We start from the raw sequence: 13,700 nt of genomic DNA, 5'->3' as shown, positions 1-13,700 counted from the left end.
AAGAAGCTGCTCTGATGTTGTTCTGCTTAGGAAAGATTTGAGAAAGTTTTCTCATTTTATTCCTAAACAGAAGAACATCAGAGCAGCCTCTTTTTTTCTCCTGACAACTTCCTTGACTACTTGGTGGTCAGAAAATGACCAGCAGGTGGCGCTGTTGTAACAATTCTTTTATATTAACAGTACATGTATCCCTTAAAATCTTTGAATTAAATATAAATAATGAATTTACATTGCAAAAGTGCTTAGAAAAGCCAACTCATCAATTTTACACTCATTTATTTGAAAGGTTCTGATCCTTTAATATCATATTGACCCTGCACCAGTCTTATTAAAAAAGTAACAACAACTAAATGCAAATTACACAAAAAAAAAACTTACTTTTAGCATTTTGATGACTTTGCCATATGTTTTGTATAACAAATGTTTTTGGTACCTAATGAGAGGGCTGCTCCTAATGTAACCTATAGGAATAATAACAGGAGTGTCCATTTAAACATCTTTTAAATATTTAGTATGATGCAGAGTGATATTCTAAATTGCCATTGGTTTTCATTAATTTTTCAGCAATCTGGTTGCTAGGGTATAAATTACCCAAGCAACCATCATTAACTGGAATAAAAAGGACTGGAATATGAATAGAGAGGGCTTGAACAGAAATAGGAGTAACAATAACAAATTTGTAGCCTTACAGAACATTTGCTTTTAGATGGGGGTCAGTGACCTCATTTGAAAGTAAAGTTTAAAAAAAAAAAAGGCAAATAAACTAGAAAAAATAATATTGAAGACCAATTGAAAAGTTGTTTAGAATTAGACATTCTATAACGTACTAAAAGTTAACGACCCCTTTAAATCGTTAATCAGCTCAGATCGATTCCGGGCACAGCAGCTAAGTACATAAAACTAGGAGGCACAATAGTAAATAAGGACGTCCAGTCAGTCAAAAGTTTTATTCCACCCTCCCTATTCAAATTCAGTAGTTGAAACAATGACAAACTGACAATATTTTTGCATTAATCACTAAAAAAAAAAAAAGATATAAAAACAGTTTAAAAACGAAAAATCATGTTCTCCTCTGCCCCTTGTACCCTACGAGTGCTTCATCATACCCATACTGGCTGCAAAAAACCCAAGCTGCACAGTTTGTGGTCAGTTTGCCTATGGATATTAATATTGAAAGTCATTGGATTACATCATTAAAAGCAGCAAAACTTAAAAAGCCCATTGGCTGAACACCCCTAGGAGAGCAGAAATGACATCACAATCAAATCTGCTTGTTTAAAAAGTAGCGTCAGACCTCCCCCTCCCGGCTGTACACGTGGTTCAGGCTGAAGGGATTCAGGACAGAAGTGCAGAGGCTGTTCTGTTGCTTAGAGGGGTAACAGGCGACTTTGGTCTGGGCTTCAGAGATTGGTGGGCTGGATATGGGGCAAGAAGCGAGTTCTGCTAAATAATGTCTTGAGTTGGAGAAGTCTCCATGTCCAGCAGAAAACTGCCTGGGGGCTCTACTATTGATCAGTGCGTTCATGTTGGAGGCAAAGTTAGTGAAACAGTGGCTGCTGTCCCGGGCCACTGAGCCCACGGGTGACTTGTTCTTGCCCTCGGGGGCGGTGTAACTGCTCTGCTCAAGCACAACGGAAGCTCCTCCAGGGCTGTCTGGCCCCAAGGATTTCAGAGCAAGTGGCTTCTTGTCTTCGTTGGATTCCTCATCGAATCCTGCTCCGACGATCTCCGATTTCCTTTTCCGCTTTCTTCGGAAATTCCCATTGTCAAACATTTTCTCACAGTTTGGATCCAGCGTCCAGTAATTTCCTTTTCCTAAATAAAAAAAAAACAAAATAAGAATAAATACAAGGTGAAACACGTGAAAATAATGGGTTTTAACTTTTCCGTACCAGCATTTTGCCCTTTCATCTACACTCGGTGTTGGCATGTAAACACACACAATATAGGGAAAACCAAAATACATTTAACACTTTTCTTTTTGCAGCATTCCTATGACTTACTTGCACACAATCACATTCACAAAAGTCTCAAAAGTAGCTTCCTCCCTCTCAAAAGTATGGGATCCGTTATCCGGAGAAGTCAGACTCCATTTTAATCAAATAATTAAAATGTTTTAATACAAATTCCTTTCTCTCTGCAATAATTAACTAGTACCCTGCAATTAATCCCAACGTAACTAACCCTAACTGGAGGCTAAACAATCCTATGGAGTTTAATTCTTTTCAAGTGATTTTTCAGTAGACTAAGGGCAGAGACACACACTGCGATTCAGGGAGTGATTCGGTGTGAGGCAACTTCAGAAAACAAATCGCTCCAAGAGCCATCCCACCAGCTAAAATAAAAAGTCACCTGCGGGAAGGCAGTTCAGAGAGATTAGTCGCCCCAAATCTGACCGTGTGTCTCTGCCATTAAGTTATGGAGATCCAAATTACTGCGAGATCCTTTATCTGAAAAACCTTTAGGTCCTCAGCATTTTGGATAACAGGTCCCATTCCTGTACGCCTGGCGGCTTTTAAACTGGCCTATAACTACAAATCCCATCACCCTCTGCCAAACTGGCTGAATTGCACAGTTAGAGGCCTATCAGATGATGTGGGTAATAAAGGACACTTGAGAAAAATCTCATCAATTAGGCTGCACTGATCCAATTTTATCAGTTTTTCAATCCGTGCAGCCTAGCAACTATATAATATATATGATATACGCTCCCTTAAAGGAGAACTAAACCCTAAAAAATAATAGCCAAATATGCCAATGCTGAACGCATTGCACCAGCTAGTTGCAATGGTTTCTGTGCTGCCATGTAGCAATTATCTGTATTAATTACTAATCAGCCTTATATTGTGACATTTCTATTCTATGTGTACTGTATATTGTGAGTGGGTCCCTAAGCTCAGTAAGTGACAGCAGCACAGAGCATGTGCAGTGAATCAGCAGAAAAGAAGATGGGGAGCTACTGGGGCATCTTTGGAGACACAGATCTTTACTGCTAAAGGGCTGTGGTTGCCTTGGGCTGGTACAGAAACAAAACATAATGTACAACATTTCCAGCTACTTCTTTAGTTAGGCTTTAGTTCTCCTTTAAAGGAAACACATGATTGATGCATGGCTCCTTTGAAATGAGTAATCTGCTTACATACATAGCGACTACACTGCTTTCTATGTAGCCATGTGGTGAGCAATTAGCCCAGAGTACTAATCAGCTCAGGACTGGAGGGATCTGTACAACCTGTCCCACGTCTGGAAGCAGCAAAGCTTTAAAACGATTGCTTGGAAAAGAAAGGCATTTATCATGATGATACCCAGCCTGCTGAACTACAACTCCCAGTATCACCCCCCCTAAACAAACTGTTGTTGGCCTGCAACTCCCAGCACCTCACTGACCGGTTGAAATTTCTTGATACTGATAAAGAGTTATGTCCTTTGTACTTTTATTAATATGTCTCCTGCTTCTCTGAAGGGGCCCAGGGTACGCTCCCTCCCTGCCATAAAATCAGCTCTGTTGAGTCTACGCTTGATATTTTATTTCAAACTATGACAATCAAAATAAATAAATAGAAGCAGTTAAATAAACTCAATAGGGGACCAGTTACCTGGATCATTATCATCCCTGGCCACTTTTTTAAAGCAGTCGTTTAGGGACAGATTGTGGCGGATGGAGTTCTGCCAGCCGGCTTTGCTCTTCTTATAAAAGGGGAAATTTTCAGCCACGTAGTTATAAATCTGGCTGAGGGTCAGCTTCTTGTCCGGGGTGTTCTGGATAGACATGGCAATGAGGGAGGAGTATGAGTATGGGGGGCGCACCATCTTTAACAAGTCTGCTTGGTTTGGAATGGAAAGCCAAGGGAAATCAGCCACCCCAAAACCAGAGGAAGGTGGAAGGAACTGCCTCTGGCCACCCCCATACCCTGTTGGGAAGTAAGGGGAACCACTGCCCCCATTGAGATAAGGTGAGGAGTTGATGGCAGGTCCATTCAGCCACAGGTATGGGTTGGCCGTGGGGGGTGAGAACTCGTTGAGTCCATATCCGGGGGCAGGGGGAGCTGCTGGTCGCTGAGCCAGTTGCTGGTTCTGCTGCTGGTGATAATGGTTGAAATGATCATAGTACTTTGCCATATCCAGTAGGTCCTGTGCGTGGGGGTTAGAGGTCTGCTGCCCAAAAGTGTTCATAATAATCCCTTATGATGACTGGTAGGACATCCACAGGGTAATGAGCTCCCCAAGTCAATGTTGCATGGAGTGAATGTGCACCGCTTAGCAGGCAAATTCCTATGAAAGTAACAAAAGCTGCAACAGTTTGTAATAATGAAGGCTGCACCGCCTCTGAGACTGCCCTGCCCATGCAACTGCTCACACCTAAAGCATCAGCTTCCAAACAGAACACTGGCTCTACTGAAGCATTTACACCAATATACTATTATAGCACTCTCCTGCTTGGGGGGGTGTGGTTTTAACAACAACAAAAAAAGGGGGGGGGGCAACGTTGGTTATTTCGGTTCATTAAATGTCTTAATTGCTGTGTTTCTCTTTAATTAATTCAGTTCATTACAGAAAATACTGGTTTAATCTCAGCCAAATCCCCAAGGGTTTCTTGTATTTTGGGAAACCACTTTTTTTTGGGAAAATGTAAACATATGACAGATTTATAAAGAGAAAATTGATTTCCCCAGGTGTCCGGCGTTAGGGGTTTATACCAAAGCACAAGACGGGCGGGGGAGGTTCTTATAGACACACAATCAGTACACCGGGAGCTGAATTTTAGGCAAAGGACAAGGCAGAAACTGAAGCAATAGGAAGAATCCACAAAAGACTATTTTAGGTATTTGGCATTTAATTGGTGTAAAATATTTGTTTATGGCAAACATATTGGAAGTTGGATCAGTAGGAAGAATCCATGAAAAATTAATTTTAGGAATTTGGCATTAAATTGGTACAAAATATTTTATTTTATGGCAAAAAAAATAATAATAATTGGACAGCAGGTACAGGCATGGGACCTGTTATGCAGAATGCTCGGGACCTAGGGTTTTCCGGATATGAAATCTTTCTGTAATTTGGGACTCCATATCTTTAGTCTTCTAAAAAATTATTTAAACATTAATTAAACCCAATAGGTTAGTTTCACCTCCAACAAGGATTAGTTACATCTTAACTGGAATCAAATGTAAGGTACAGTTTTTTTTATTACTGAGGAAAAGGAAATAATCTTAAAACATTTTAATTGTTTGATTAAAATGGAGTCTACGGGAGACGGCCTTCCTGTAATTCTGAGCTTTCTAGATAACGGGTTTCCTGGATAACAGATCCCATACCTGTACAGAATTGTCAAAATGATTTTTTGCTGAACAAAAAGCTAAATCATTTCAAAACCATTCCAAATTTTTTTTTAAAAAAAAATCTCAGAATTCAACTATTTAAATCATTTAAAGGTGGACTACACCTTTAACAACAGCCCAGACCATGTATCTCCCAGTCTGCCTAATTAAATAAAGTCCCATAGTCTTTAATGAGCTGCATAATGTACATAATACAGGTATGGCATCCGTTATCCAGAAAACCATTATATAGAAAGCTCCAAATTAAGGGAAGTCCGTCTCCCATAGACACCATTTTATTCAAATAATCCATATTTGTAAAAATGATTTCCTTTTTCTCTGTAATAATAAAACAGTAGCTTGTACTTGATCCCAACTAAGATATAATTAGTCCTTATTGGAAAGGTTTATTTAATCTTTAAATGATTTTTAGCAGATTTATGGCATGGCGATCCAGATTACAAAAAGATCCCTTATACGGAAAAACCCAGGTCCCGAGCATTCTGGATAACAGGTCCCATACCTGTATCTGAATGTCGTAACAAGATTTTTAAAGACAAACTTTAAAAATCACTGCTGATTCGGGGTGCCTGGAGCGCTACAGATGGTTGTCACCATACATCATTAAATTAATATTAACGTTACTCGGCTTTTAATTATGATATTTTTTCATAATGTCCCTGTCATTCTCGCTTAATACTTATTGCCCCAGGCTTCTGCCTGAGAGCAGCAGATATAATGGCACCCCTTGCATATAGCAGGACACAGCCTGAGGATACTGGGTGCTCTGGTTTCTATGGGTGCTAATTAAAAAGCACAATATAATATAATATAACAAATATATAATATAATATATATATAATTACAGTCTGTTTGGGATGATAATGCACCTCCCAAACTGTGCGATGTTTAAACACAACACATGATATTTGCAATTATAAATAGAGAGACGCATGGTCTATATACCAGCAACAGCCATGGTCATAACCACATAATGCTTTTCTTGTATAATAATATAAAGGTTTTTTTCACTATAAAACATTATCATAACCTGACCTGTTGAGGTCTTGTATAAGTCAATGGGAGAGGCACCTATATCAATTTGAAGTTGTCGTGGTCTGCAATGGGTTTAACACAAAAATCGGATTTTTTTTTTCTGTGGTTTTTGGGCAACGACTCGAAAAATTCAAGCCATTCAGGAAGAAAGGCAGAAAAACTCGAGACATTCAGGGAAAAAAAAGCCTGAAATATTAGAGCAATTCGGGAAACAGCCCGAAAAATTTGACCGATTCAGGTTTTCGCTCGATTTTATTGAGTTTTTCCACAATCTGATTAAATTGAGTTATTTTTATTAATAAATAAGCTAAAATCGGACATGGGAGTTTGGTTGCGGTTTTTTTAAAATAAAAGGTGAGTAAATAAGCCCCTAAATAAAACCAATAGGATTGTCTCCACTCCAATAAGGATTAATTATATCTTAGTAAGGATCAAGTACATTACTAAAAAGGAAATCATTTCTAAAAATGTGAATTCTTTGCAGGGAGATGGCCTTAAAGGGGTTGTTCACCTTTAAATTGACTTTTAGGGGCACATTTACTAAGCTCGAGTGAAGGATTCAAAGTAAAAAAACTTTGAATTTCTAAGTATATTTTTTTGGGTACTTCGACCATCGAATTGGCTACTACGACCTTCAACTTAAACTTCGTTTCGAACGATTCGAACTAAAAATTGTTCGACTATTCAACCATTCGATAGTCGAAATACTGTCTCTTTAAAAAAACTACATACTTCGGCAGTTTAAACCTACCGAGGTACAATGTTAGCCTATGGTGACCCCATCACTTTTCTAAGGTTTTTTTGATCGAAGGAAAATCCTTCGATCGATTGATTAAAATCCTTCGAGTCGTTTGATTCGATGGATTTCATCGTTCATTGATATTCGACCCTTAGTAAATGTGCCCCTTAGTATGATGTAGAGTGGTATGAACTTTTTATTCAGCAGCTCTCCAGTTTGCAATTTCAGCAATCTGGTTACTAGGGTCCAAATTACCCTAGCAACCGTGCATTGATTTGAATAAAGACTGCAATATGAATAGGAGAGGGCCTGGATAGAAAAATGAGCAATAAAGTAGCAAGAACAATACATTTGTAGCCTTCCTCAGCATTTGAGTTTCAGATGGGGTAGATGACCCCCACTTTAGAGCTGGAAACGTACTAAAAGAATTGCAGCAGCTCTCCAGTTTTGGTTGCTAGGGTCCAAATCACCCTAGCAACCATGCATTGATTTGAATGTGAGACTGGAATATGAATGGAAAGAGTCAGAAGAAGAAGAAGGCAAATCATTTTCAACTATGAAAAAGAAAAAGTGAAGGCCAATTGGAAAGTTGCTTAGAATTAGCTACTCTATAACATATTAAAAGTTTAACTCAAAGGCTGTCATGCTATCACTAAACTTAGCACATGGATATGTGATTGTTGAATGTAGTTCCGGAACAAGGAAGTAGGAGAGTAAAAGAGACTGAACAGATTTGTGTCTCTGTGTGCTAATTGCAATACACATAAAACCAAAACATTACAAAGGCGAACCGCCCCTTTATCAAAATTTGGAGCTTTCTGGATAACAGATAATGAATCTCATACCTATATTTGCTGTCCTACATATTCTTGCCACTATGACTGATGCACTCATGTTTTCCTATACTGTAGCTGTACTTATTTTATCAGCTAAGAGGGTCCTGCATTAAAGGCCGTCAGAGGGGGCTTCAGCTGAAATTATTTGGCAACCCCTGCTCTAGAGTTTACTGTTACAGTATATGGATTTCTCTAGTTCCTTGGAACGACCAATAATGTGTATTATTTACGGCACTTATTATTAAGATGGTGTCTACTAAAAAATGTTTTATATATATACATACACATTATATATACACTGTGAAACATCTACACTGTTCAGCTGATATAAAAAACAAGTAGTATCCATTTATCTTCATTTAACATGTGTATTTATTCATGTATTTCCCTACGCAGCCCAAGGCACATATTGACATTAGCACCTTCCCCAAAGTGGCTCAGGCCTATCCGACTTAACCTTCCCGTGTCAGACTAAACCTCGTCCTGCTCAGCCCCGGGGCAAGATTTTTTTTTTTCCTCCCTAAACGCCGATAAAGGTGGAAAGAGCCTTAAAAGCAAAAGAGCAGTAATACTTTAATGGAAGGTTTCAAATTCAGAGAAGCAATTTTGAATCAGTGATCTCCACTCTCCAGGAGAATGCTCTTTAATGTGATTTAGGCATGACTAAAGATGTCGTGACCTCTTCCCAATTTAACGCTTTTTCACTTCAGGATCGAGGAAACAACGAAATACCAAGTAAGTCAAGCAGGGTTAAAAGGAAAGGACAATATGGATGGTTTAAGACTATAACGTGTGAAACGCTGCAGGTCAGGGATCTCATTACCGACTTAGTTACAAGAAGGAGCTCACAGCAAAGTATCCATGTAAATCTGTATGTTTTTAGTAAATCACAACTACAATTACAAACCAGATAAATATATTTAACTGAAATGCTGCGGTATTGTAGATTTGGCCATGTTTCAGCACTTTTTGCAGGAATATTGCACTGACATATTGCACAGTTCTTTATAGAGATTATACATCAGTCCCTGCCCCAGAGGAGCTTACAATTCAAGTCCCTGGCTCAGTCACACATACTAGGGCCAGTTGGCCTGCCTGTATGATTTGGAGTGTGGGCAGGGTCGGACTGGACATGGGGGGGCCCACCGGGTAACTATACTCCGGGCCCCCCCATGCACATGCCCAACGTCTCGGCGCACGCCAGCGCGCATGCGCGAACGTCTCGGCGCGCGCATGCGCGAACGTCTCGGCACACGCCAGCGCGCATGCGCCAACGTCTCGGCGCACGCTGGTGTGTACGCAAACGCCGGTGCGCATGTGCAAACACCAACGCGCACCGATTAATTTTTATTTGGAGGCTCAGACATCGTCGGAGGGGGGCCAGAACATTGGGGGAGGGGGCTGGGCCGGTGGGGGCCCATGAAGGCCGGGGCCCACAGGGTATTTTCCCGGTTTCCCGCCGGCCCAGTCCGACGCTGAGTGTGGGAGGAAACTGAAAAACCAGGAAGAAACCCGCCAAATATGGGGAAACATATCAACAGAAAGATGTCTGCTTGCAATCTAACTAAGGGTTCTTTCACACGGGCGTTTTTTCTTACGGGCATTGCGGTTTCTTCCGTTCAACTGCTGGGGAGCGCAATTATTGTGAAGGGGGCTGTACTCACACAGATGCATGTAAGCGCAAAATGAAGATGGGATGCAGCATGTTCACCTTCATTTGTCTCATACATGCATCTGTGTGAGTACAGCCCCCTTCACAATAATTGAATGGAAGAAAGCACAACGCAGGGGACTGCAGGAAAAAACACCCGTTTGTAAGAACCCTAAGACACTAGCTCTGCAAGGCAGCTTTGTACAAACAGATTTATGGGGTTGTTAACCTCTGAGTCAACTCGTAGGGGATTAGTCCAAAAATTTCTCATCATTTTCGGAAAAATACTCTGACCAAATCCGAACTGAAAATTTCCTGTGCGGGAAAAAACCCGATAAAATCTTGAAAAAATTAGAATCATACACATTTTTAGGATTTGAACCCCAAAAACTCAATTGTTTTACATTTTTGTCCGAAAACCGCAAAATCTTTGGATTATTGCATAAAACCCAACATAGATCAGGATATCTTTAGGAGTTTTCCCATTGACTTATTCATGAACTCGGCAGGTCTGGGTGGGAGTACTTTTCTATTCAGAAATTTAATAAATTCTGAAAAAAAAAAAAAAATTCCACCAAAAATTCAGATTTTATAGTAAAAAAAACCCATTAACCCCTAACTATAACACCATACAAAGCAGTTGTATCTATGGCACTTGGGCTCATTTTAAACTCCCTTCTGAATGAACCAGCAACATAAAGTTGAATCACTTACAGTACATGATTATAGTTTTTTGATTATTTGTCTTTTTCTTCAGACTCTTCAGTCTTTAGAATGTACAGTATTTACCTTCTTTTGACTTTTTCCAGTTCTAAAATGGGGGTCACTGACCCCATCTAAAAACAAATGCTCTGTAAGGCAACACATTTATTGTTATTGCTCCTTTTTATTCTTCATCTTTCTATTCAGGCCTCTCCAATTCATATTCCAGTCTCTTATTCAAATCAATAGAGATATGAAGTTGGGAAGCACACACTGGCTTTTTTTTCTCTGTTTCTATTCTTTTTCTTTTTTGCCCCTGAGGTCGAAACGCATTGGGCTAATGTCACTTATTTTGGTATGATTTTTTTAATTTTTTTTTAGGGATGCAAACCCCCGAATCCTTCACAAAAGATTCGACGAATACCAAACCGAAACAGAATCCTAATTTGCATATGCAAATTAGGGATGGGAAGGGGAAAACATTTTTTACTTCCTTGTTTTGTGTCAAAAAGTCCCTCCCCATCCCTAATTTGCATATGCAAATTAGGATTCAGATTCGGTTTGGCAAGGCAGAAGGATTCGGCCGAATCCGAATCCTGCTGAAAAAGTCTGAATCCTGACCGAATCCCGAACCAAATCCTGGATTCGGTGCATCCCTAATTTTTTTGATGTAATAAACACTTTTTATTTTGATCCGGAGCGTGCAATCCTTCTTTTGAATTTTTCTTATTCAAATCAACGCATGGTTGTTAGGGTAATTCTGATCCTAGCAACCAGATCACTGAAGAGCTGGAGAGCTGCTGAATAAAAAGCTAAACAACTCAAAAACCACTAATAATAAAAAATGAAAACCAATTGCAAATTGTCTCAGAATATTGCTCTCTACATCATACTAAACGTTAACTCAAAGGTGAACAACCCCTTTAATATCCCAGGCTGTTTAAAGGTCAAGAATGTTGTTACTTTCAATGACACAGGATCATCTTTTGAGCCCTCGGAGGTGTCAAACGTGGCACAGATAAACCAGTATAAACATGCAATCAGTACAGTATTGTTCATAACCTCTTATGAGATAACGACACATCTATCATTATGATTGAATGTCTCTTTAAAAGTCTTCCACTCCCACCTGAACAGGAGAGGTCAGATGCTGAATATCCCTCACTAAGGGGGTTATTTATCAAAGTCCGAATTTATCTCAATATTTTCTGCTACAAACTCTGATCTAATCCACTCGGTTTTTTGCGCTTATTTATTATTACATTTTGCCAAAAATCAGGTTTTAACGTTTTTTTTTTATTTTTCATCCGATTTTCAAGATTTTTTCCTGAAAACTCAGAAAACTTCGGGGTATTGCACGAAACCCAGCGCACATCAAAAAAATCATTGGGACTTCTCCCATTGACTTGTATGTAACCTTTACAGGTCTGAGATGTCGGATTTTCTGATTCTGACTTTTCCATCCTCGGGGTTTAATAAATTCTGAAAAATTTGTGATTTTTTAAAAGTCAGATTTTATAAAAAAAAACCCCCAAAAAAAAAATGTCGTGATTTTTGCATTCGGAATATAGTAAATAACCCCCTTAGAATTTAAGGGGGTCATTTATAACGTGACTCATTTCTTTTCTTATCTTCATGTCCTGATGTTATGCCTAAAAAACATTTGGGGGAATATCAGGTTGAAGGAAGAACATACCCTTGTTTTTATCGTTTCAAAAAAACGAGTAAACATATGGGCATGGGCTATTGTCTGCCTGTATCTTTATTTATCTTCATATTTGTATTTATAATAGGGGAACTGGCTGCCATTGCATAGGTAAAATATATTCTCTAATGCAGTAATCTCCAACCAGTGGCTCATGAGTAACAAGTTGCTCTCCAAACCCTTGGATGTTGCTCCCAGTGGCCACAAAGCAGGGGCTTATTTTTCAATTCCTGGCTTGGAGGCAAGTTTTGATGAAAATCAGATTTACTGTCAAATTAAACCTCCTGTTAGCTGCTATTCCACTTAGGGGCTACCAAATAGCCAATCACAGCCCTTATTTAGCATTCCAAGGACTTTTTCATGCTTGTGTTGCTCCCCAACTCTTTTATACATTTGAATGTGGCTAATGGTTAAAAAAGTTTCAATGAAACAGTGTTTTAGTGGTAAAATTAAGTATCAAATGTGGTACAACATACAGTATACAGGGGTTTCCTATTAGCCCCCAAACTCCCCTCCGTAGCCAGTAGACCTGAGATTGCAAACTATATATATATATATATATATAGATAGATATATATATATATAGATAGATATATATATATATATGATAAAATATATAACTTAAACAGCACAGATAATAAAAAATTAAAGCCAATTGTAATTTGTCTCAGAATATCACTTTCTATATCATATTTAGGGGCAGATTTATCAAGGGTCGCATTTCGAAGTAATGGGAGTTTTTTTTTTAACTCCCCTAACTTTGAAATTCAAATAAAAAAAGACCAACTGAAATTTATTAAAAAAATCAAAGTTTTTTTTGCAGGTGAATAGGTTGTATTCGATTGTTCGAAACTAAATAAGATCGAATTCGATCTAATTTGATTCAAAGTATTTAAAAAAAAAAGTCCACCAATTGACTCCATATATGTTCTAGGAGGTCCCCCATAGGCTAAAACAGCAATTCGGCATGTTTTTAGATGGCGAATGGTCGAAGTCGAAGTTTTAAAGAGACAGTACATGACGATATTCGAATTTTGGAATTTTCTTTTCAAATTCAAATCCAATTTGGACTATTCCCTAGTCGAAGTACACAAAAATAGCTGGAAATTCGAATTGTTTTTACTTAGAATTTTCACTTCGACCCAAAAGATAATTTAAAGGTGAACAACCCTTTAAATTCTTAATCCAGTGGTATAAAAGTAGGAGCAGACCGACTGACTGCTGAGAAAAAGTGTAGCATTGTAAGGGGGGGTCCTCACTTATGTATATTTGCAACCCATACTGCTGCGGCACCCATGATATTCTAGGTGAACTGTTGCCTTTATTAACTTTAAAAAGTACCTGTAAGTCTCAGGCATCTCAAGCAGCTGAATGTGCCTCACACCAGGGATCTGTAGATCATAATATCACCCTCAATATATATATCTATATACACTGTAGTTCAGAGGTTAAGAGATCCAGTTCTATACCTGGAATGTGGTTGGTCATCAGTTTACTTGACAGTTTATTTAACTCCAGCTAAAGAAAATACATTACTCAGCTGAACAACATATTTTGAGCCCCTCTTTAATGTGGCAATCCATCCACAGCCTGTACTCTAAAACTCATTTATAAGTGTTAAAGGGCAACTAAAACTGTGAGCAATGGCATAGATCTGCCCTATACTGCACTGAAACCTCTTATATTCTCGTTC

General features: G+C 38.8%; 1 protein-coding gene across 1 annotated transcript; it reads right to left on the bottom strand.

The window, feature by feature from the left end:
- Positions 1-932: 932 nt before the first annotated feature.
- Positions 933-4,373, bottom strand: foxi2.L (forkhead box I2 L homeolog). The gene is given in 2 exon segments (NM_001094638.1): positions 933-1,815; positions 3,597-4,373. Coding segments are annotated over 2 exon segments (1,050 nt in total). The 5' UTR covers positions 4,120-4,373; the 3' UTR covers positions 933-1,288.
- Between the last annotated feature and the right edge of the window lie 9,327 nt (positions 4,374-13,700).

The sequence above is a fragment of the Xenopus laevis genome, chromosome 7L, assembly GCF_017654675.1.
Source record: "Xenopus laevis strain J_2021 chromosome 7L, Xenopus_laevis_v10.1, whole genome shotgun sequence".
Lineage (NCBI taxonomy): Eukaryota > Metazoa > Chordata > Amphibia > Anura > Pipidae > Xenopus > Xenopus laevis.
This window is presented reverse-complemented; position numbering and strand designations above follow the sequence as displayed.